This window comes from Numida meleagris, chromosome 21 (assembly GCF_002078875.1).
Source record: "Numida meleagris isolate 19003 breed g44 Domestic line chromosome 21, NumMel1.0, whole genome shotgun sequence".
NCBI classification, from domain to species: Eukaryota; Metazoa; Chordata; class Aves; order Galliformes; family Numididae; genus Numida; species Numida meleagris.
The window spans coordinates 2,406,560-2,427,567 of NC_034429.1; the positions used below are offsets into that span (position 1 = coordinate 2,406,560).

The 21,008-nt window shown below is 57.3% G+C and overlaps 4 protein-coding genes across 9 annotated transcripts; 1 reads left to right on the plus strand and 3 right to left on the minus strand.

The window, feature by feature from the left end:
- On the minus strand, nt 494–4,253 carry LOC110387056 (prolactin-releasing peptide receptor-like). 5 transcript variants are annotated; one of them, XM_021374775.1, is made up of 4 exons: nt 4,129–4,218; nt 3,442–3,781; nt 2,780–3,288; nt 494–1,543 (listed from the first exon to the last, which is right to left on the minus strand). In XM_021374775.1, the coding sequence occupies exons 3-4, from the start codon at nt 3,184–3,186 to the stop codon at nt 916–918; spliced, it is 1,035 nt and encodes a 344-aa protein (XP_021230450.1). In that variant the 5' UTR covers nt 3,187–3,288; nt 3,442–3,781; nt 4,129–4,218; the 3' UTR covers nt 494–915. The 5 variants fall into 5 exon arrangements, with proteins under 5 accessions (XP_021230450.1, XP_021230449.1, XP_021230451.1 ...); XM_021374774.1 differs by having other exon boundaries at nt 916–1,543; nt 4,185–4,253; XM_021374776.1 differs by having other exon boundaries at nt 916–1,543; nt 3,442–3,540; nt 4,185–4,249.
- Nucleotides 5,488–7,020, minus strand: LOC110387061 (nucleoplasmin-like). The gene is made up of 6 exons (XM_021374782.1): nt 6,939–7,020; nt 6,509–6,597; nt 6,317–6,399; nt 6,113–6,232; nt 5,832–5,925; nt 5,488–5,695 (listed from the first exon to the last, which is right to left on the minus strand). The coding sequence occupies exons 2-6, from the start codon at nt 6,570–6,572 to the stop codon at nt 5,610–5,612; spliced, it is 447 nt and encodes a 148-aa protein (XP_021230457.1). The 5' UTR covers nt 6,573–6,597; nt 6,939–7,020; the 3' UTR covers nt 5,488–5,609.
- Nucleotides 8,673–10,635, minus strand: ADRB3 (adrenoceptor beta 3). The gene is made up of 2 exons (XM_021374766.1): nt 9,271–10,635; nt 8,673–8,741 (listed from the first exon to the last, which is right to left on the minus strand). The coding sequence occupies exons 1-2, from the start codon at nt 10,542–10,544 to the stop codon at nt 8,702–8,704; spliced, it is 1,314 nt and encodes a 437-aa protein (XP_021230441.1). The 5' UTR covers nt 10,545–10,635; the 3' UTR covers nt 8,673–8,701.
- EIF4EBP1 (eukaryotic translation initiation factor 4E binding protein 1) lies at nt 16,531–20,722 on the plus strand. Of its 2 annotated transcripts, none has more exons than XM_021374783.1 (3): nt 16,531–16,761; nt 19,214–19,384; nt 20,313–20,722. In XM_021374783.1, the coding sequence occupies exons 1-3, from the start codon at nt 16,614–16,616 to the stop codon at nt 20,345–20,347; spliced, it is 354 nt and encodes a 117-aa protein (XP_021230458.1). In that variant the 5' UTR covers nt 16,531–16,613; the 3' UTR covers nt 20,348–20,722. The 2 variants fall into 2 exon arrangements, with proteins under 2 accessions (XP_021230458.1, XP_021230459.1); XM_021374784.1 differs by having other exon boundaries at nt 16,532–16,761; nt 20,316–20,722.

Genomic DNA, 21,008 nt, shown 5'->3' on the forward strand with positions numbered 1-21,008 from the left:
GTGGCTTTGCCCACCACTTCTGCTCTCCCCTCTGGGCCATGGCTGAGCTCAGCTCCTCCAGCAGCCGGAATTAAGTATGAAAACAGCAGTTCTGGAGCTGTGTCCCTGCCTTTGCCAGAGCGGAGCCCATCAGCTATAAATAGCCAGCTCCATTAGGTACACAATGTGCAATCACAGGCGGTGCAAATTGAGGCTCAAGCCCTCAGCAAATTGCACCCAGGCAGCGGCCAAATGAGCCAGGGAAGGGGTCAGCGTGGCTTCTGCTGCCCACAGCTTCTTGGAACGGGGACAGCTGCAGGGGCGTGGGTCACGGGGCCAGGGAGCTGCAGGGACAGCTGAGCACCTTTTGGTGTCTAAAGGGGCTGGAAGGAAGAAAGGGACAAACTCCTCCGTGGGGTCTGTTGTGACAGGACAAGGGGAAATGGTTTCAAGGTAAAAGAGAGACATTCAGGCTGAGCATAAGGAAGAAGTTGTTTACAATAAGGGTGCTGAGGCACTGGCACAGGTCATTCAGAGAGGTGCGACCTGGCACCATTCAAGGTCAGGCGGGATGGGGTTCTGAGCATCTGACAGAGCTGTGGGCTTCCCTATTCATGGCAGGGGAGCTGGACCAGATGGCCTTTAATCATCCCTTCCAGCTCAAACAGCCCTGCAGTTCGGTGAGCCCACCATTCCATGACCCTGAGCACAGCTCTGTGCACTGCCATCCTGCTGGGAAACGCCCGCTGTGACCATCTCATGAGAAATTCCATTCCCAGCACCCAATCATGGATTTAATGAAAGTCATGCTATTAAATTAACCCGACAGGCAGCGAACTACGGCCCTAAACGTCGCTCCATCCCAACGCCTCCTGGCTCTCCCGTGGGCTTATTTCATTCATTCAGGACAAGGGCACCCCAGCGCCGGTGCCGGGCTCAGAGCACAGCAGCAGCACAGTGGCTGGCCGGGAGGATGCGGGGCTCGCAGGAGAACATCTTGCGCAGCTCCCCGCGGAAACGGTCGTGCAGCCACGCGTAGAGGAAGGGGTTGCAGCAGGCGGAGCTCATGGCGAACCAGTGGCACATCAGCTGGATGAGCAGGAAGTAGTGCTTGTCGATGAGGTCGATGTCGATGTCGCGGATGATGTTGAAGACGTGGATGGGCAGCCAGCACACCCCGAAGGCGGCCACCACCAGCACGATGAGGCGGAAGATCTTCCTCTTCCTCAAGCGGTCTGACTCAGCCTGGCTCTGCGTGGGGTGCCCGGGCACCACGCGGTTGCGCAGCTTCACCGAGATGCAGAGGTAGGACAGGGAGACGGCGGAGAGGGGCAGGATGTAGGTGACGATCAGCGTGCCGTAGGCGTAGGCCAGGCGCTGCTCCTCCTGCTCCATCCAGAACTCCTCGCAGATGGCGAAGCCCTGCTGCTGGAACTCCACGTGGTACGTGTGGGCCACCGCGGGGGCCACCAGCGTGCAGGACAGCAGCCAGATGGCTCCCACCACGTAGATGCAGCTGGTGAGCGAGAGGCGCTTCTTCAGGGGGTGCACGGTGGCGTAGTACCTGCGGGGGAGAGCACCCCGTCACCCCTTGAAGTGTGGGGCTGGAGGGTTAGGGCACGTTTCCAACCCCTCTCCCTACTGGCATGCCCAAGGGCTTGCAGCAAGCAAGCCCTCAGCTCGTCTTCATGGCAGTGCTGGGATTTCACCTGGCTCCTTCCTGCTCTGCCCTGCGTAGCAGCTGTGCCCCAGTGATGGAGAGACTGAACCCTCTTGCCTGGGGGCAGGGCTCAGCCCCACTGCAGCGCCTGCTGCCCCAGAGCTGGGCATGGGCTGGGAGTGCAGCAGAGCTCCAGCTGGGGTGTGCCACAGCTGGAGGGTTTGGAATGAAACCACGCAAGATGAAGCACAGCCATGATTCATGGTGAGGACTATAATTTCATGGATGCCTCTGTAGTGGGAAGAGCTCCAGTTTCTGTTTTCACCCCCAAAAAGCAGCTTTGATGAAAAGTAAAAGAACAGTGCAAGCACTCCCAAGTGATACCTCAACCCACCAGCATGGAAGCTCAGCTCCACAGTTTTCTCAGCTATTCCACCTCATCCTCCCCTGGTTCTGCCTTCCCCATTTGCTCTAGGGCTCTCTCCCCCAGTAGTGGTGGTTTGGGCTCTGCCCGGCTCATGCAGCTTCTCTGATGAGGCCATGTATCTATGGAAACACAGTTTTTATACAATCCCCCCCACACCCCCGGCATCAGGACCTGCCCGTGTCCATTTCAGAAAGCACAAGCACTCTCCATCCAGGTGACAGAACACAATGTAATTTTGATGCAAATCGGAGCAGCAAAGGATGAAAACCTGGGAGGAAAAATTCTCTGCTCTGAGGTGGAGGCAGCAGGGCTGTGCTGAAGCACTCATTGACCATCAGGGCGAGGAGCCCATCCCTGCTGTGCTTATGATGGAGCTGGTGGCATGGGAACATTTTGGTCCTAGGAGTCACCTCCCTTGGCACAGTCACAGCAGTGCCACCACCATCGAGCTGGGCACAGTGAGGCTGCTGGGACAGCACAGTGTCCTGTTTCTGCTCCATAGAACTTTTATTTGGGGGCAAATTTGCACATTTCTAAACCACAGGCATCACCAGAGACCATCACCTGTGCAGCAGAAGCCCTGGGATTTTCCTTTTCCAGCTCTGTGCCCAGCACTCAGCACCCTGAGCCGCACCACCGAGCAGCATCAGCCCGGGGGGACAGCCCCATGCTGCCCGTGGTGGGGACCCCATGCCACCCCCATGTCCCCTTACCTGTCAACTGCGATGGCCGTGAGTGTGAACACCGAGACGTAGACCGTCATGGGCTGCATCAGGAACACAAAGTAGCACAGGAACTTCCCAAAGATCCATCCCTGCGGGTTGAAGGCGTACGCCAGGGTGAAGGGCACGCAGGTGGCACACATCAGCATGTCCGAGAAGGCCAGGTTCCCAATGAAGAAGTTGGTGACGTTGTGCATCTTCTTGCTCTTGCAGATGACGTAGAGCAGCAGGTAGTTGCCGAAGATGCCGACCAGGACCACCAGGGCATAGCAGGGGATGATGAGGGGCTTGAAGGACTGGATGAGCTGCACCCCAGTGAACTGAGTGCTGCCGTTGGGGCGGCTCTGCAGGACCAGCCCATAGGTGCTGGCATTGGCACCGTCGCTGCCGGGCTCCATGGCCTTTTTGGGGCAGCTGTGGGATGTCCCAGGACCCCAAAACCCAACAGCTCAGGTGGCTCTGATGGGCATGTCCTGAGCCTGGGTGTTCCCTGCTGCAGCCTGCTGGCAAGGGAACGGTGCGCTGGGGTCAGAAGGGAGGCGATGCCAGCAAGCAGCCCCCCAGGGAAGGCAGCACAAAGTGGAGCAGCTCCAGAGAGGGAAGAGAAAAGAGAAAGAGGAGCTCCGGCCCCAAGCCGGGAGGGATGCACTCACCTCAGCCCGAGCTCAGCAGCAGAACACGGAGCGCTCCGGTGGCACTGCCTGTGTGCAGGAGGGAAGCGCAGCTCCGCCAGAAAGGAGCTCCTAATGCTTCTGGAAATCACAAAGGACGTTAATGGGTAAACGAATAAGGATGCTCTGCTACTTTTGCACAGTTACGGCCCCGCGCGCCTGCACTCTGCTCATCCGTCCCCGTAACCAGATTAGCCAGGAGCTCCAAATGTCAGGGCTGGCAGCAGCCGGGCTGCATCGCTCCACTGCTGCGATCCGAGCGGCTGCACCGAGCTGTCCCCGCGGTCCTGCCCAAAGCCACGCCAGACTTCCCTTCAATCAGCTGCAAAGGGAGAGAGAGGAGCAGGGGGCAAGGAGGGAACTCACGGGAGCTGGCTCTGCCCATGGAAGAGCACAGCCCTGCTCCCCCCTCCCCTCCCACCACTGAATCATCTCAAACCACGCCGCAGGCAAACTTTAATTTCCTGAGCTATTTCCATACATCGCCTCCCACTCTTTCTCCACTCAGAGCTCCCAACTCTGATCACTTCCCCCTGTCTGTATCAGCTGTTGTTTCGCTCTTGAGCCCTACTTAGTGAAGCAAAACCCACTCCACAGATTTTTGGACATCTGTGCTGTGTATTGACTGAACTACTCAGGGCTCCTCTTGGTGCCAGCCCCAACCTTCACCTGTGCCCAGTGCCACCCTCACAGCAACACAGATGGGACCAGGACCCTGCGTGCACCTCTCACACTGGGGCACCAGGGAGGTGTGCAGCCCAGCACCTTTCTTGCTCCTCTTTGGTTCCCATGGCACTGAGTGCCATCTATTAGTTACCTGGCAGTTGCCATGGTTATGCCAAAGCCCTCTGCGTGCTGCTGCCGTGCAGGATGCGGCCATAGGAGGGGTGAAGGCATCGCCAAGCACAGCCATCCTGCTGCAGGACACAGCTGCAGCCACGCAGGGACCACACTGCTGTGGCAGCCAGGTCCAGTTTGTGGCTCATGGTTCATGCAGGGTGACAGTTCTGTCCCCACACTCCCATGCCACAGAGAGCTGCTCCTTGCAGGGTGCCATGGCAAGGCAAGGTGCTGCATCACCCTCTGCATGCCCTTTACATTTTCACCTTTTATTTGACTTTTTAGAGCAGCGAGGATGGCCCTCACACTGGGCAGGGGAATTAAAACCCAGAGCAGGGAAGCTGAATGGGGCAGCACTGTGGTGGGTGTAGCACTGCTGCAGGACCACAGCCAGGGGCAGCCCTCCCTGGGGCTCCCACAGCAATGTGGGGAGGCTGCAGACTGCAGTACAGGCAGCACACATCAGCTGCTGGTTCTCCATGGGCATGCACAGGGCTTTGGAAAGGCCACTGTGCCAGTTCGGTGGCACCGACCTTGAAATGCTTTGTGCTCCTTTTCTTCCTGGATTTCTTTAGATGGCTCAATCTGCACCCAGCAAGATGCCTTAATGCAGCTGTTGGATCGTGGCATTCAGCAATTAACAACATGTTTCATTCCTGCCTGAGGAATTAGGAGCAGCACACAGGGATGAGACGAGGCCATAAAAAGCACATCCCAGTGGGCAGCTTTGCAAACCCAGCCCATTGCTGCAAACCCAGTGTGCCACCACCCCAGAACCCAGCTCCAATCCTCATTCAGCTGCAGAGAAATTCCCAGCCAGCTGCTATCATGCTAATAACTGATTTGGGCAATTTTCCTTAATTAGGAGCTTTAATTTGATTATTTCAATGGCTGCTTGTTCTGAGCAGACTTTGGCTGCATTTCCCTGGGCTGCTGTGAAGGCTGCAATGCAACTTTGCTCTGTTTATCCAAACAACTGTCAGAGTAATTCCTACTGGAACAAAACCACCATTACGAAGGAAGCTTGCAGACTGATTGTCAAAAGGGCTTCACGGGGGGACACAATACACTCATTTTGAGACCATCCAGGAGGTGCCAGTGCAGGGAAGGGGTGGTAGTGCTCTCTGGGATGCTCTGAGATCCACAGTTCAGCAGCACAACCCACAGCATCCGAGCAGCAGCACACTCAGAACAAGATTTTCTGAGATGGAGAGAAGGATGTATCCAAAGCAGAGCCCACTGCCCATCCAAAGCCCATCATGTCACTGTGCAAGGATCCATCCCATGCAGAGCTGCAGCTGTTCTCCATCCTATGCTGCTCTGGCATCATCCTCATCACCTCCATCCGCATCCGACAGCTCTTCCTCGTGGGCTTCGTACCTGGAGTTATCTTCCACTATGGGGAGCAGGAGGGTCAGGCCCAGTGCCCCGGTGCAGGTGCTCCCTGCAGAGCAGGGCTCCCCATCCCCAGGGCAGAGGTCACCACAAAGCCACCGTGGGACCAGCCCTGCTGCCACCCAGCCAGGACTCACAGGTAACGTGCTGCCCGCTGAGATAGACCGGCCCAGCTCCACATTGCAGCATGAAGGTGACAGGAGGGACAAACTCCAGACCTTTGAGGCTGATCTGCAAAGGTCCAAAGCTCAGAGCACCCTCAGACCCACTTGGCCCCAGTCATCCCCCATGATAGCCACAGGACAGGGGATGCTCTGCAGCACAGAAATCTTTGCAGGCATAGTCTGGACAATTGCAGAACTGGAAAAAGCCCACAGATTACCCAGGGTGAATCATCCCCTTGCCCCCCTGCGCTTACCATGGGGAGCACTGAGACACGCAGGGACGCGATGGGCACCGGCTTGTGGTCTCCATAGGTGTTCTTGGACTCCACAGCCACCACGTGCAACTCATCCCTGGCGTCGGCCCCCAGGGAGATCTGTGGGTTGGTCAGAGCCCCCATGGCAGGGCAGAGCCTCCATGGCAGGGCAGCACAGTGACACCAGCAAGCCCCACAGCTTACCGTCCTCAGCAGGACCAGGTGCTCTAGGAAGTCATCGTCCTCCTTCACCACACAGCTCCGGCTGCCCCCACCCAGCTCACAGCCTGTGGACACACAGCCTGGTCCCTGCATGCACCAGTTGCTTCCCATGCAAATTTCAGGGGAAAGCATCCCTGATTGCCCCCCAGCAGTGCACTGGGAGCTGCTGCTCACCCCATAGCACAGCAGCCGTCCTGTCCTCCGACAGTGACCTGAGAGCAGGGGAAGAGCTGTTCATCCTGCACAGCACCAGGAACCAGCTCCTACGGAACGAGCACCAGAGAAAGCAGCCTTTAGCTGCTATGTAATCATAACATGGGGAAGAAAAGTGACTTAGGAGTGCTTAGAGCAGGTTCCCAAAGTCCAGAGCCAGGGCAGCAGCATGCAGGCAGCTCCCATCAGCAGAGTTTGCTTTCTGCAAGTGGTGGAGATGAAGGAGGTAGCAAGTAGTGCTATCCTTGGCTGGGATAGCATCGCTAAGTGAGGAATAAAACCACAGTGTCAGCATTAAAATCAGCAGCACATCCCAACGTGGGGGTACCTCCAGCACTAAGGTCATAGAAGAAACCAACCCCAGCCCCACGCACCACCCTGCAGCCCCCACCTGGCCAGGGAAAGCACTGAGCACTGAACGCGAGCACCCTTTGAGCTGCGAATAAATTGCAGAGGGAGCCCCGCAGCAGCGTGATTCGGAAATGCAGCGCAGGTGCTGGGGAGGACAGGCAGCGGCTCCCAGGTGCTGTCGGTGCACGGCCGGAGCTCTTGTGCACAGCGCTCGGGGCGGCTGCAGGCGGCAGCTCAGTCCCAAAGCTGGCTCGGAGCTGCGGGACCGCCCCGACAGATTTGCTTTCCTCTTTACTCCTATTGCACGTTACGAGTTCCCCGCAGCGCCGGGAGGTGGCACTGGGGCTCCGGAGGGAACGCGGTGGCTGCGCTCGGTCCCCGCAGCCCGATCCCAAGTGTGAGTGGGGTGGGGTGGCTGTTTGCTGGGCCGGCAAACCCCCGGGAGGGGGCACAAAGCCTCCCCGTGGCTGCGAGCAGCGCAGAGGCTGTGCTCAGTCCTCGGGAGGGACCCCAGCCCCCCAGGACCCCCAGGCGCTATGGGGACGGGTGTTAAAGGGAAGGGCAAGGCGCTGATGCAGGTGAAAGCCGCCCACCCCTCTGCTCGCCGCAGAGCTCAAGGCACCGCCGAGTGGTTCCCAAGGTTTATTTCACACAGAAGCATTACAGTCACCGTGACACATTTACAACCGATATCAGCCCCGAAGTCCCAGCAAGGCGGGGTGGCGTGGTCACAAACGCCCGTGTGTGCACAGCGTCCTCCGTGCCACCGTGCTCCGTGGTGTGCGTGGAGCTCCTGTGCGGCGGCGCGGGGCTGCTGCCTCCTCCCGCTGTTCCGAAAGCGCACGGAGGCTTCAGTGCAAGAGCAGAGCATCTCCACAGCAGCGTGCAGGGCTCTGGGGAAACCCTCTCCCGCAGCATTCTTTCTCCCTCGCTCCCCTCTCGCCCGTGCTTTCCCCTTGCTGAGGGTACGGCTGTGGCTCCCAGCATCGCACCCGGCCCCAGGAGCTCACTGCGGCACCTGGGGCAGGACCCAGTGCAGATCGTGGAGCGGTCTCGTGCCCGCAGAAGACCCTTCTTCCTTTTGCCCACACAAGCCGGGAAGATGGGGTCCTGCAGGTGAGCAGAGTTGCTGGCCACCACGTCCCAGTGCCAATCCCTCTGGAGAGGCAGTGTGTCCCCATCCCCAGAGGCTGTGCTGCTGCACAGAACCTCATCGTGAGGGGCTCGGAATCTTTTTGCTGCTGCCTTTCTCTCTCTGGCACCAGAAGAGCCCCTTTCCTCTCCCAGTGGGTGCGTGCACCAAAGGGTCCTTCCAGCGCTGTCATCCTCAGTGCTGCTCTTCCTTCCCCACGCAGCGTCCCCATCCCAACCTCAGGCCCTGCAAGAAGACAGCAGGAGCTGATGGTGTGCATCCCCCCGGCACCACGCACAGCACTGCGGATGCAAAACAACCACCCTAGGAGCTGAGCCCCTGGAAGGGGAGAGTGCAAAGGGGGGTCCTGGCCACAGCAGCAGCATGCAAGCACAGCAGAGCAAGCTGCTCCGAAGGGGGTTAAGCACCCTGGGCAGCACAGAAACGTGTCAGCAGATGCCTGAGTCAGCTCACGTGCCCAACACGGGCGCATGGCTGTGACCCAGCCAAGGGCTGAGCTCCCCCGGGGAAGGGGACAGCCAAGCTGGTCAGAGGGGACTGCTGCAGGGACAGGGGTGGCCCTGCTGCAGCCACACACCGGGGTCTCCTGTGGCACCGCTCCCAGAGAGGAACGCGCACTTACAGTGCTCCCCACTCTGCTCCGCTCCCAGTCAGACCGAGGGACCCGCCGGCATCTCTCTGCTGGTGAACCTTGAACGAGAGAGCACAGAGCGTGAAGAGCCTGCACCCTCCCCATAACAGCACATCATCACAGGATGGATTCATCCTTTCTCACCACACACTCCTTCAAAGTGACAAAGTGATACCCAGAGCCAAGATCGGCAGCCAGGCCCCCCTTCCCCACCTGCCCTACTGCACAGGGGCTCCCTGAAGTCTTTGGGAGTGAGGGGAGAAGGAAGGAAATCCCACAGGCTGGAACACACTCCTGGTGTCCCAGTAGCATTTTATTACCCAGGGAAATGAACCCCATGCTGGCGGCTGGGACACCCCCAGGAGGGGACAAAGTGGAATGGGGCTGAGGGGGCACTGAGAACCTCAGCTCTGTAGCCTGGCAGAGGGGCTTAGGGAACCCCAAAGGCATTGGGCAGTAGCTCCCATTCTGTACCCCAGCCCAGCAGGACCCCCTGTTCACCAGCTCTGCGTTCATCAGACCACAGCCCCATCACCAGCAGCCCCCCAGAATGGCACCCTGCACCCCGAGCATGCACACAGTACTCACTCATCCAGCTGCTCGCACAGCGTGGTCTGCGTGCCCTGCAACCAGCACTCGCCCAGGGGCCGCTGCTGGTGGCCACCACCACGGGATGAGGCACTCTCCTCTCTCCTGCCGCTCCCATGCACTTCACTGTCCTCCCCCAGCCGCTCGGGGGCTGCTGCCTTGCTGTCCTCCATGGGCCCCCCATGGGGGCTGAAGGCACAGGGGCAGTGCTGCGGGTCCTGTGGGACGGCGTGCAGCCGGCGGTCGGCGCGGCGCGGGCAGCACAGCAGCTTGCGGAAAGCGCTCCTGAAGTCAGGGCTGCGGCAGTAGATGATGGGGTTGAAGGCCGAGTTGACATAGCCCAACCAGTTGAGGAAGAGGAACAGCTGGTCGGGCACCAGCGGCCGGCAGAACACCTTGACGATGTTGGCCACGAAGAAGGGCAGCCAGCAGAGCGTGAAGGTGCCCATGATGATGCCCAGGGTCTTGAGCGCTTTGTGCTCCTTGATGGCCAACAGGCGGGAGGGCCGCCGCCGCCGCCCGCCCCTGGAACTGGGGCTGGGGGTCTCCTGCAGAAACCTCACCTTGTCCTTGCCGATGAGCTGGACGTGGCGCGTGGCCACGGCAAAGACACGGACATAGACAAAGATCATGACGAGCAGCGGCACGTAGAAGGAGATGGTGGAGGAGACGATGGCGTAGGTCATGTTGGTGACAAAGTCACAGCAGCGTGGGTCATCGTAGCAGCGCACCGCCTGCTCGTCCGCCCCATCCCGCCACCAGTGGTTCATGATGGGCAGGAAGGAGATGAAGGCGGAGATGGCCCACACCATGCCCACCACAGCCCATGCTCTGCCCTTGGTCACCAGCGCCTCGTACTGCAGCGGTGCCGTGATGGCCAGGTAGCGATCCACGGCGATGGCGCACAGCGTCTCGATGCTCGCCGTCACACACAGCACGTCCAGCGAGGTCCACAGCTCGCACACCACCGTGCCGTAGGGCCAGTGGCCGCTCAGCAGGATGGTGGCCCCCGGCGGCACCACCAGCAAGCCCATGATGAGGTCTGCGCAGGCCAGCGAGGTGACAAAGACGTTGGTCATGGTCTGCAGCCGTGGCGTCTTGGCGATGGCCACGATCACCAGCAGGTTGCCGGCCACGATGACCAGGATGGTGATGCTCAGCGCGGCTCCCACCGCCCACTGCCGGCTCAGGATGGCGGCCCAGCTGCAATTGGGGACGGTGCCGGGGGCGGCCGCCCCCCAGACGGTGCCGTTGCCTGCGGGAAGCGGGGTCATCGCTTCGGAAGGGCGGGGCGGTCCCGCTCCGCGCACCCCGGTGCCCCCCGTGCGCTCCACGGCTGCCGGGGACGGAGCGGGGCTCGGGGCGTCCGCCCCCGTCGAGGCTGCACCGACGCCGGACTCGTCCGCGGCCGCAGCTCGGAGGAGGAGCCTTTAAAGGCACGGGGCGGCCCCGGGCTGCCCCTCTGCGGAGATCAATGAAAGCAGAGCGGGAGCACCGCCTCCCCGCCGCCCCCCGGGCCGGACACCCCCGGCACTGCGCAGCCCGACCCCACCGTGCGCCCTTCACCCCACCCGCCGTCGTTCTCCATGCACACGGCTCCTGATTCCTTTCTGTGCATCCCCCTCTGTGCACCCCAGCACCCTGCCCTGCACCCCAGCCCTTTGCTCCTTGCTCCTCTCTGTGCTCCTCACATTCCAGGGTACACAGTGAAGGCACCAACCGCCATCAGCACAGGGATGGCAAAATGACAGCCTCACCCCAAGGATATCACCCATCAGCCGCTCTTTCACCCCCACATTTAATGCCTGAACCCTCTCCCCAGCCTGTGTAGCCATGCACTGCTCCCCCCCCATGTTTGGGTCAGTGCTGGTCGGTTTGGGATCCCCAGACTCCATCCTCCAGGAGGCCCAGGGAGCTTTGGGACACCGTGCTGCCCCCATCCCTGCCCCAGAGCCCATCACTGTTTCCAGTGCGGCTCCTTCCAAAGGCCCCTGGGCAGACTCCAGGGCGGGCAATTTTTTCACTGTCAGCTATTTATACAAATACTGGAACTTCTAAGACAGGCGCTCTCCAAATATGGCATTTTGAAGTTTCGGCCAAATGGGGGAATGTTGACAAAGAAGGAAAGAAAATGTGTAAAAAATTATCCAGTTGGCATTTCTTCCCATTCATGAGCTAGCAAAACAGAGCCCGCTTTTTACAAGCCTGATCTTTACAAGACTGTTTGGGTTCTTCAAAGCTGATGGATGAGAGCTTGATGCAACCAACCCCTTCAGCTCCAGTTCTGGCACTAATTGCTGGCACAGGCCGAGCCCTGGGCTTCCTATTTCCAGTGTGAAGTGACACTGTGCTCAAATGACACATGGCATGAGCAAAATGTGCATGGGGAGAGCCACAATCTTCTTAATGTGATTGCACATGTAACCCCAGAGCCTGCTGGCACATGGACCCACAGTGATTGTGTCTGAAAGAATAAAGAAGTGCTGTGGGAATGGCAATGGATCACAGGAAATGAAGGCATTTGGGTGTTTTACTGCATGTTCACGGCACACTCTGACCACCTGCCATTGGCATGTCCTGGAGGACATCTCTGTGAGGTCCTTCCTCCTGCTCCCAGGGCTCATTGGGAGCCCTCGTTCCCAGCAAGAGCACTTTCCTGGGAAGAGGAAGGGAGAGTCTCCTTTGTTTTATTAATGCAGGAGAAGTAGCGTGGCTCTGTACCTTCATCCCACTTCTGCAGCTGGAAGAGCTGAACCCCAGATGGCTGCTCCACCAGCACATCCCAGCACAGCATCTGGCTCCTTGCAGTGAGCAGGAACCCTCTGGCAGAGGGGCTGGAAATACCTCCTGCAAAGCAGGGCTCCTGCAAGGTTCTCTCTTGCTTTCTCCTCCTGCTCCTTTTGTTTCTTGCTGTCCCCCTCCAGGCCCAGCAGCCACCACGGGATGTGTCCCCTCCGCTGTCTCTGCTGTGTGCCACCTGCACAGCCAGCAGCGCAGCTGAGCAGCGGGAGCCCCGCCAGCCTTGGGGACCCATGGGGTCAAGTGGCTGTTTGGAAAACTCTGGGAAAATATGTTTATGCCACAGATGAGAGCAGCTCCCTTGGCTGTTGCTACAGCATAAACAACGGGTGCTTTAAAAATATATCTCTACAGAGAGAGACAGGATGGATTAGAGAAGATCCCTTCTTGGAGAGAGCGGAATGGCAGTGGGAACGGGCAGAGCAGTGCAGCTCTGTGCTCTGCCTCCATGGGTGTGTTTGGGGGGAGGAATCCTCACCTGATCCTGACAGTCTGGGCACGCTGGCCCTGCTGCCTAAGGGGATGTAGAGCCAGCGAACCCCTGTCCTGTAGCTTTCCCCATACCAAGCAGGCAGCATGCACACAGCAAGCCCTAGCGATGCATGCCAGGATCATAGGGAGCGCTCAGGTCCTATTAATCCCCTGTACCCAGCGCTGTCCAAGACATACAGCAGATAACCCAGTGCCTGGCACTGTGCAGGCAGGGAGGAGCACTCCCGTGAGCTGCCACCTCTGCATTAAGCAGCTTTAATCCTCCACCCCTCGTGTTCAATTTGTAATGGCACCCATGAGCTCCACAGAGCTGGCTGCACCCTGGCTCGAAGGCACTGGGCAGGCAGGCAGGACAGAAGGGAGCGCAGGAGCGATGGGCACATGCCAGCTTCTCCTCCCAGCGTCATTAAAAGCAGCACACTGAATCCTGCCAAGCCTGAGTCAGGCTGATGCCACATCAGGATAAAACAAAAGCTTTTTATAGCTGGGAACTCTTGCTCTCCCCAGCACACTGTCTGCATGCTTGCTGTTACAGAACAAGTGATAAAAAGCAGTGCCAGCCACAGCGGCATCACCACTGCCACCCTGGGCCAGGACACGGGTCGGGTGCTGCCAGCTCCCCTCCCTCATCAGGACAGGAAAAAGCAGAGCCCTGTGCAGGGCGGAGGCAGAGCTGCACCCAGTTCAGCTTTGCACCAGTAAGGGACGGTGCCAGAGGGGTGCTGGAGCCAGGGCTGCATTGCAAAGCGCAGTGTGTCCCAGGGCCACCTGGTCGTGCTGCTGGGGCAGGAGCTGCTCGAGGAGCGTGGGTTTAACCCAAACCCTATGGTGAAGCATTGGGATGGAGCCCCAGGGTGGGCAAGGGGCCGAGTGATGCCATGGCTGCTGGCAATGGTCCTGCTCTGCCTTTAATGTTTGCAGTGGTAATTAGTCTGGGGCTCGCCGTGCTGAGAATCGGGAATAGTTTCCATATCGGATTCCCAAATCTCGCTTTGAAGTTGTTTGGGATGATCTGTCAGCGCGTTTCCTTGTCAGCACATAAACAGGCTGCGAGGGAGCGTTAACCCCTGGGTACTGCCTGTCCCGGGAAGGCCGGAGGAAGCGCTGCATAAACTCTGAGCTCTCTATAAACTCTCCTCCCCGAGGGCTGTCGGGTGGGCTCAGGCAGCTGCAGGAAGTGAAGCATTCTCTGCACCAAACAATAAAAACTAATAAAAATGGGATGTTCTTTTGGCTTCCGTGCGAGCTGCCATTTTTAGAGTCAAGTTGGCCAAGGCATGCTCCAAACATACCGAATCTTCAGGGGAGGCACGGTGTGCTCCTGCCCTTCCCATCCCATCCCTATGGGGCGGGCGGACGCTGCAGGTGGGGTGGGGTCAGGTATGAGACACGGAGTTCATGGCAAAGCTTCCAGGGCATTTCCATCCCCTGGGCTGAAGGAATTTGCTCGCCTTCGTGTGCTGCGCCAAGGCTTTGCAGACGTGTTCGCAAACGCTTCTCCCTCGCTCTTGCTGACTGGTTTTCCAGCAGCTATTGCTAAAGAAAAACAGAAGCAGAGGGGAAGAAGGGACAAATTTGCAGCAACAGTGGCACCAATTTCACACACAAAAAAAAAAAAAAAAAAAAGTGGAAACTTCTGTAAAAATAAAAAAAAGTCAGCAACAAAAATAACATCTGAAAGCAGCTGGGTTTGCAGACAGAGGGGGCAAGGATCCTTCGGGTGACAGCAGTGTGACACCAGGCAATGTCTCCAGGCTGGGGATGGATCCTGCTGCCTTCGGGTGTCCAAAACCCCAGCACAGCCCCAGGTACCATCTGTGCCACCCCTGTTCCCATCTTTACCCTCATCTACCGCAACCCTGCAACATGCCCATGCCTACCCCTGCTGTGTTTGCTCCATGTAAAGAACAGAGAAACAACAGCAGAGGCAGCCACATCAGGCTCAGCGCTCCCATGTCATCACGGCTATTTTTCACCCCGTGCTCCTCCTGGTTCTGGGAGACTTCTCAGAAATGCACTGCAATTGGGGAGAAGGTTCATTCCTGAGGGCTGTGCTGCTGGGCCCGAGCACTGGGCAGGAGCTGGCAGTGGGGCTGTGGGGATGCTCCAGCACCTGATGTGTGGCTGAACCCCACTGTTTGTGCCAAGCAGCTGTGAGCATGGCACACGACTCCTGAAAACACCAAAACATCTGCCCGCCCCATGCCATCCTGCAAGGACTCCCCTGCCATGCCCAGTTCCTCTGCAGAGCACAAGCCAAGCAGCACCCAGGGTTCATTTAGGGGTGCTGAGCACCCCCTGCACATGCCATCCCCAGGGTTCCTCCCTCGCAGGGCGGAGGCACTTCCCACAGGCAGGATGGGTTTGTTTACCAGGGGCAACTTTGATCTGCACAAACAGCCCTTGGGCAGGCAAAGTGGATGTGGGTTTGGCGTTATCTGCGTCGGCAATCGGAGAGGAATGTAAACACGGATGGGGTGGAAATGCCTCGGCACAGGGACACCCCCAGCTGCCTTCCCCTTGGTGATGGGTGGGTGCCACGGGGCACCCATGAAGAAATACCCAATATTTCATGACCCACAGGGCGTGTTCTCCACAAGCCATAGCAGGGAGCTGCCTCCAGCGGGAGCCTGCCAGAGGAGAAAGGTTTTCATAGAACCCCATCCCTGTTCCACAGGCAGTGATTCCCACCAGTGGCCAAAGCAGCAGTCGCTGGGGTGAGGACAGAAGGGACAAACACCTACAAGTGCATTTCTGTTCCCGATTTAGAAGGCAATAAGGTGATAACTTTCTATCACATGAGGATGATAAAGGCTTTCCAGCTCTTTTTGAAAAGATAAAATGCCCCAGAGATGAACACATTGTCATCAGTGGGTGCTGTGAGCATGAGCTGATGCTCCCAATGTAAGTGCCATATTCCCAGTGGAACTACCACTGATGTATTGCCCACAGCCCACTGGGATGGCTGCTCCCTGCCCTGGTCCAGGTGCCTTCTCCTCCTTCTCTCTGCTTTTTATCTTCAGTCCAAGTGGGAAATGAGTGGCAGGGATGGATGAGGAGGAAGGGCCATTGTTAGGACTGTGCATTCCTGGGGCTGTTTGGTGCCAGCTCCATCCTTGCAGAGATGTTATCAGCACACACGGGAAGGATGCTGTTGCCAGCCCAGGGCAGTGCCCTGTCCCCTTACTGGGGCTGGGGGTTCCCAGCACCCCACAGCCCTGTCCCTCCTGACCCGAGATCCCATGGGATGCCGGGCGCCAGGGGACAATGCCCAGACAGCACAGGGACCATGGCCCCCAGCTCCACCCCAGCCAGGATGTGCCCCAGCAGCCGACCTCCGTGCAGATCCTTGACCCCATAATGGTCTATTCTCTGTGAGCAGGAGGAGGAAACGACCTCAGGCCTCATTAAGCAGTGCCTGGGCGCCTTGCTGGGTCAGGGGTCACGGCTGATGTCACCCAGCACCGCCGGACGTGGTGTTTTCCTGCCCAGTGCACGGTGATTGATCCAGCAGACAGCAAGGAGAAGGGTTGGGCACCGCCACATGCAGGGACCCTGGGGTAGGCAGGAGGCACTGGGAGAACTGGGAGTTACTGGGAGAACTGGGACCACTGGGAGCAGTGGGGAGTTATTGAGTGCACCGGGAGCACTGGGGGGTTACTGGAAGCACTGATAGCACTGGGGGTCACTGGGAGCACTGGCAGCGCAGTGATTCTGGAACACTGCACTGGCTCTGCGTTCTGCAGAACCGTTTGAGACCGGCACGGGGCACCGGCAACAGCGTGCCCCCGAAGCGCCACGCCTCTCCCTAGGCCACGCCCCCTCTTGGACCACGCCCCCCCCTGGACCACGCCTCTCATTGGGTCACGCCTCCTCCCTGGACCACGCCTCTCATTGGGTCACGCCCCGACACCGTAATCCCCGCCCATGAGATAAGCCCCGCCCCTTTCTGTTTCCCGTCGCCCCGCGCGGCGGAAGGGGCGGGGCTTACACCGGAAGCGGCGGGCAGGCGGCGGGGCGGCCGCAGCAGCAGCAGCCCGCGTCCCGGCGCCATGTCGGGCCGCTGCTGCCAGGGACAGACGCCGAGCCGCGACATCCCGGGCCCCGGGAAGCGCCTGGCCCTTCCCGACGGCGCCCCGCTGCCGCCCGGCGACTACAGCACCACGCCGGGGGGCACCGTCTTCGGGACCACGCCGGGCGGTGAGCGCCTGGGCCCGGGCTGGGGCCTGGGCTCGCGCTGAGGGGTCCGGCGTGGGGCGGGACTCTGCGGTGGGGCCGTGGCGTGGGGTTTTATCGGGGGGGGGTTCCTCTTTTGCAGGGGTCCTCGTGGCCCAGCGGGGCCGTGCGGGGTTCTCGGGGCCGCCCCCCCCCTCGCGCTCCCAGGGCTCGGGCTCGTGTTCTCCGCTCTTTCCACCTCTTATAAAATCACCCCCGCTGCTGCTGAAAAGATTGATGTGAGGAGCGGGAATGATGAAACCGTTCTTGAAGCTGTGCCAAGAGAACAAGGCGATGGGAGGCAGTGCATTGTGTTCTGTGCGCCGTTCAGGCGTGCACTCTCTTTACAGCATAGAACGTTCCGTGGGGGTAAAACGCAGAGAGAAAGGGGAAGTCGGCCCCGCTGACGCACTCGTGTGTTTTGGGTTGGGGAACTGAAGGGCTTGTGTTATTTCTGCCACGTTCTCCCTTCGATGAAAGCAGCAAATAGCTGAAGCACTTAAATAGCACTCACAGTAATTATGTCATGGAAGAGAGGAGAAACAGAATGCTGCTCAGGCATGCTCCGAGTAGCTGAATGGAGATGGATAATAAGGCTGCAGTGCAGCATAACGAGCCCTCCAGGGTTATCGCTTGTTTGTCTGTGCTACAGAGTTAATGAATGTCCAGAGCGTGCAAGGAAAGCACAGAGCTGTTTGCTGTGAGGGTGTGCACGCCTGGCAAAGCCCTGGGTGCTCCTGTGACAGTGCAAGACCTGTGCCCGGGTCCTGAGGGAGAGGAGTCCTAAGAATGGTTGTCAATGCCTCTCACAGCAAACTGCCCGTGTTAAAGGACTACGGTTCACTGAAGGTGCTGGGGGTGAGCCAGCTTGAACCACTGCAGAGAGAAGCCTGGGATTTCCTGCAAAGCAGTTGCTGAAGTCAGAAGAAAGAAGCAGATTGTTTGCCGTGCCAAACCTCGGCCTGATTTTCGGATAATAACTGATCTCTGAAGCCCCCTCTGCCTGCAGGCAGCACTTGGCTGAGGGGTGGAAGGAGGGCTCGGTGCTAGTGCTCCAGTGATTCTGCAGGGTCGGCAAAGGGGTGGTGGCCTGAGGAGAGTCCCTGATAGCACAGGAAAAACCTGGTTTTCCTGACTGTGGGTAGCAGAGGTTGAAAAAACAGTGTAAGGGATCGAGGAGCGTGCAAGAGGTGACGTGTGACCTTTCGGCGCAGCCTGTTCTTTGGTATTCCCTTCATGCCTGCCTTGGCGCCGCGCCCTTTGCTGAGGGCACACGTTGTCTTTCCCCGAGCCCACGTGTGCCTGAACAACCTGCAAGCTGCAGCAGAGCTGCTCTGGCTGCTCCGTGCCTCCAAGCCCCGTTTGGAAGCCTGTGCCCCGCTGACAGCCGCTGCTGCCTGTCTGCCTCAGCTTGCTGCAGGGTGTCAGCTTGCAGGAGCGCTGGGCACGTGAACCAGCAGATGAATGCAAAGTGGGAGGGAGAGCTGTGTCTGCCCGTTATGGACTGTGCTCCTGATACTTGGTACGGGAGCTGCAGTTCTAGGAACTGCTGTCCTTGCTCTCGCAACCTCCCTGTAATTTAACACTTAGCGTGCAGGCTAACAGTTGTCCTTATCGAATCCAGGCCAGCTGCCACGCTGCAGTTCTGAATTGGATTAGTTCCCCTCCTTCCTCAAGCAGAACAGCTCAAATTCAAAATATTTTATTGGAAAGTGGTTTCCATTGTTTTGGGAACTCATTAGCAGAATGTCCTTGGAACTTCATACACTGTTGTTTTGGGTTTTTTTTTTTTTAACAGTGCTTCAAAACAGAGTGAGTTTCATGTTCCTGGGCAGATGTTATTGAAGTTTGTTTTCCTGCATTTGTGTACTTGTAGCTAAAGGTTTTCAGGCTGTACTCAAGAAGTTGCTTTTCCCTTGTGCTGGGAGGGAGGTAGAGCAGCAGCCCAGAAGGGCGGTTTGCAGCACGCCTTCTAGGGGAAAAAAGATGTTTGTCAGTAATTCCTGGGTGAGGGCTGCGGTCTGTTTGGAGGAATCCGTTTTCTGTGTGTGGTTTTGAGCTTCTTCCAGCACCAGTTCCTTTGCTAGGAATGTGCTGTTCGTCCTGGTGGTATTCCTAGAAAACGACACGGAGTCCTAGCTCTGCAGCTCCCTCTGAGCCTTGCTGTAGTCTGCTGGAGTTGCACTGCTCTGCTTCAGGCAGGGGGAGTAGGGTGTCCTCTGGTTAACCATTTACTCTGTTCTCCGTAGGTTTTCCTGTGCTCTGGACCCTTCTACTTAACGTAAGGTCCATTGCATGCGACATTGGTCTGAGTTTTGGAGTCCCATGTTCTCTCTGTGCTGCAGGCTGGCAGCGTTAGCTGGTGCCTGGAAGATGACACAGATGTCTTTCATACATCAGAATGCTAAAATCTGACCGTGTTGCCTTCTCCTTCCAGGAACCAGGATTATTTATGATCGTAAGTTCTTGATGGAGTGCCGTAATTCTCCGGTTGCCAAAACACCACCTTCCGACCTTCCGGACATTCCAGGTGTTACCAGCCCAATTGTGGAGGAGCTGAAGGTTGAGAACAACCATGTCCAGAACTATGATGAGAAAGCGAATGTAGGTGGGTACACGAGGACAAGTGAGTGTGTTGCTGTTTCCTAGAACTACAGAAGCTCACACACGTGGAGCCAGGAGATCCCTATAAACCATGGATAACACTGATGAGTTCACAACTGCAGAAGCTTACAGTTGTGCACGAGATTGCAGGGTAGAAGTTAGTCCAGAGCAGAACAGAGTTCGTCGACCACTTTGTGCACGTGAACACATCTAAAATTATTGGAGGAGCAAAAAGAGCAACTACTGTTATTGAACGGTTTTAAAGAGTTGAGATTGCTTCTTGAAGCAACCTGAACCTACCAAGTGTGATTGATAGTCCTATCCCTAAAAATAAAGGTCTGAACACTCGCTAGCTGCCTTCCCCTGCTTACTCTAAGCAAAATCTTTGCAGGGTCAGTATTGCTTAATGGTTTTTTTACACACTGGTGACCTTTAGTGGCTCCCTGGACTCTCTGGCAAACTGAAATGCTGGCTGCATGCTGTATGCCTGCTTGCCTGTGCTTTTTTTTTCCCCAGAGAAGTTCTGTTGTCAGGAATAGAGTACTGCTGTTCACCTTGGCATCCTATCAAATTGCATGAGCTGGGGGTGATAGCTATACAGATAACTCAGCTGTAAAACGTACACTTGTCTGTTTTTGTCAACAGAGGTCTGAGATTGTTAACAACATTACTCTATTTTATAAGGAAATCCAGGTGTAGAAGTTATGTAAAGGGCATTTCTTCTGCTCCTGGCTGTCTGCATAAGATTTGCTCTGAGAAGAGAGCCTGCATTCTGCTTGCACAGGCTGTTCTTGATGCCAGACTTGCTTCCTGAATGCAGACCTTAAGTCCAAACAAATACATTTCTTGGGTACACCTGAATGTTTCTTCAGTACAATGTTTGGGTTTTAATTTGAAGCTTGTAGGACTCATCCATGTTGGCTCTTTCTCAGCAGGTGAAGAAGAGCAGTTTGACATGGACATCTAAAGCACGTGCCCTGAGAGTGCTTCTCCAGTGAAGAATCAGGACCTTGTTTGAGGATTCCCACCAGCCAGGCTTAAAGCAGCCCATGCCTTGAGTGCCTTCCTGTTTCCTGGGAAAGGCAGTTTATTCCCTCCTGAGAACAGAGTCTATCCTGTTACAAGGACTGAATCTCAGCCTCTCCATGTGGGTGTGAATACACAGTGCAGTCCCTGCTGATGATGGGCCGCGGGGTGCCAGGGGAGACAGTCTCAGTGATTGTTTTTGTTTCCAGTTTTATGCTTTTGTTAATCATTTTAATACTGTAAAAGCTACAGAAATGCAATATAAGGGAGAAATAAATCATTTTGACTCTCCTGGTATGCAGATTGATGCAATAAATGTTGTTTCTGGCCTTCATTCCTTCCAGCTTAAGGGAACTACCAGCCTGCTGCAGAGCTGGTGGGGTGGTTTTGCACGCAGGCTTGAGATCAGCACTGTGCTTTTGGGTTTCCCTCAAAGACACATGCATTGAGCCCCCTTTGAAAACAGCTGTGTGTGTACCATTTGTAACACCTGATCACTGCAAGGAAATCTGTGTGCTCCGAGTCTGCCTTCAGAAATAGTGATCAAAAACTGTCCGTTACGTGCTTTCACATAATTCTTTTGCCAGGTCGTGGTGCAGGTA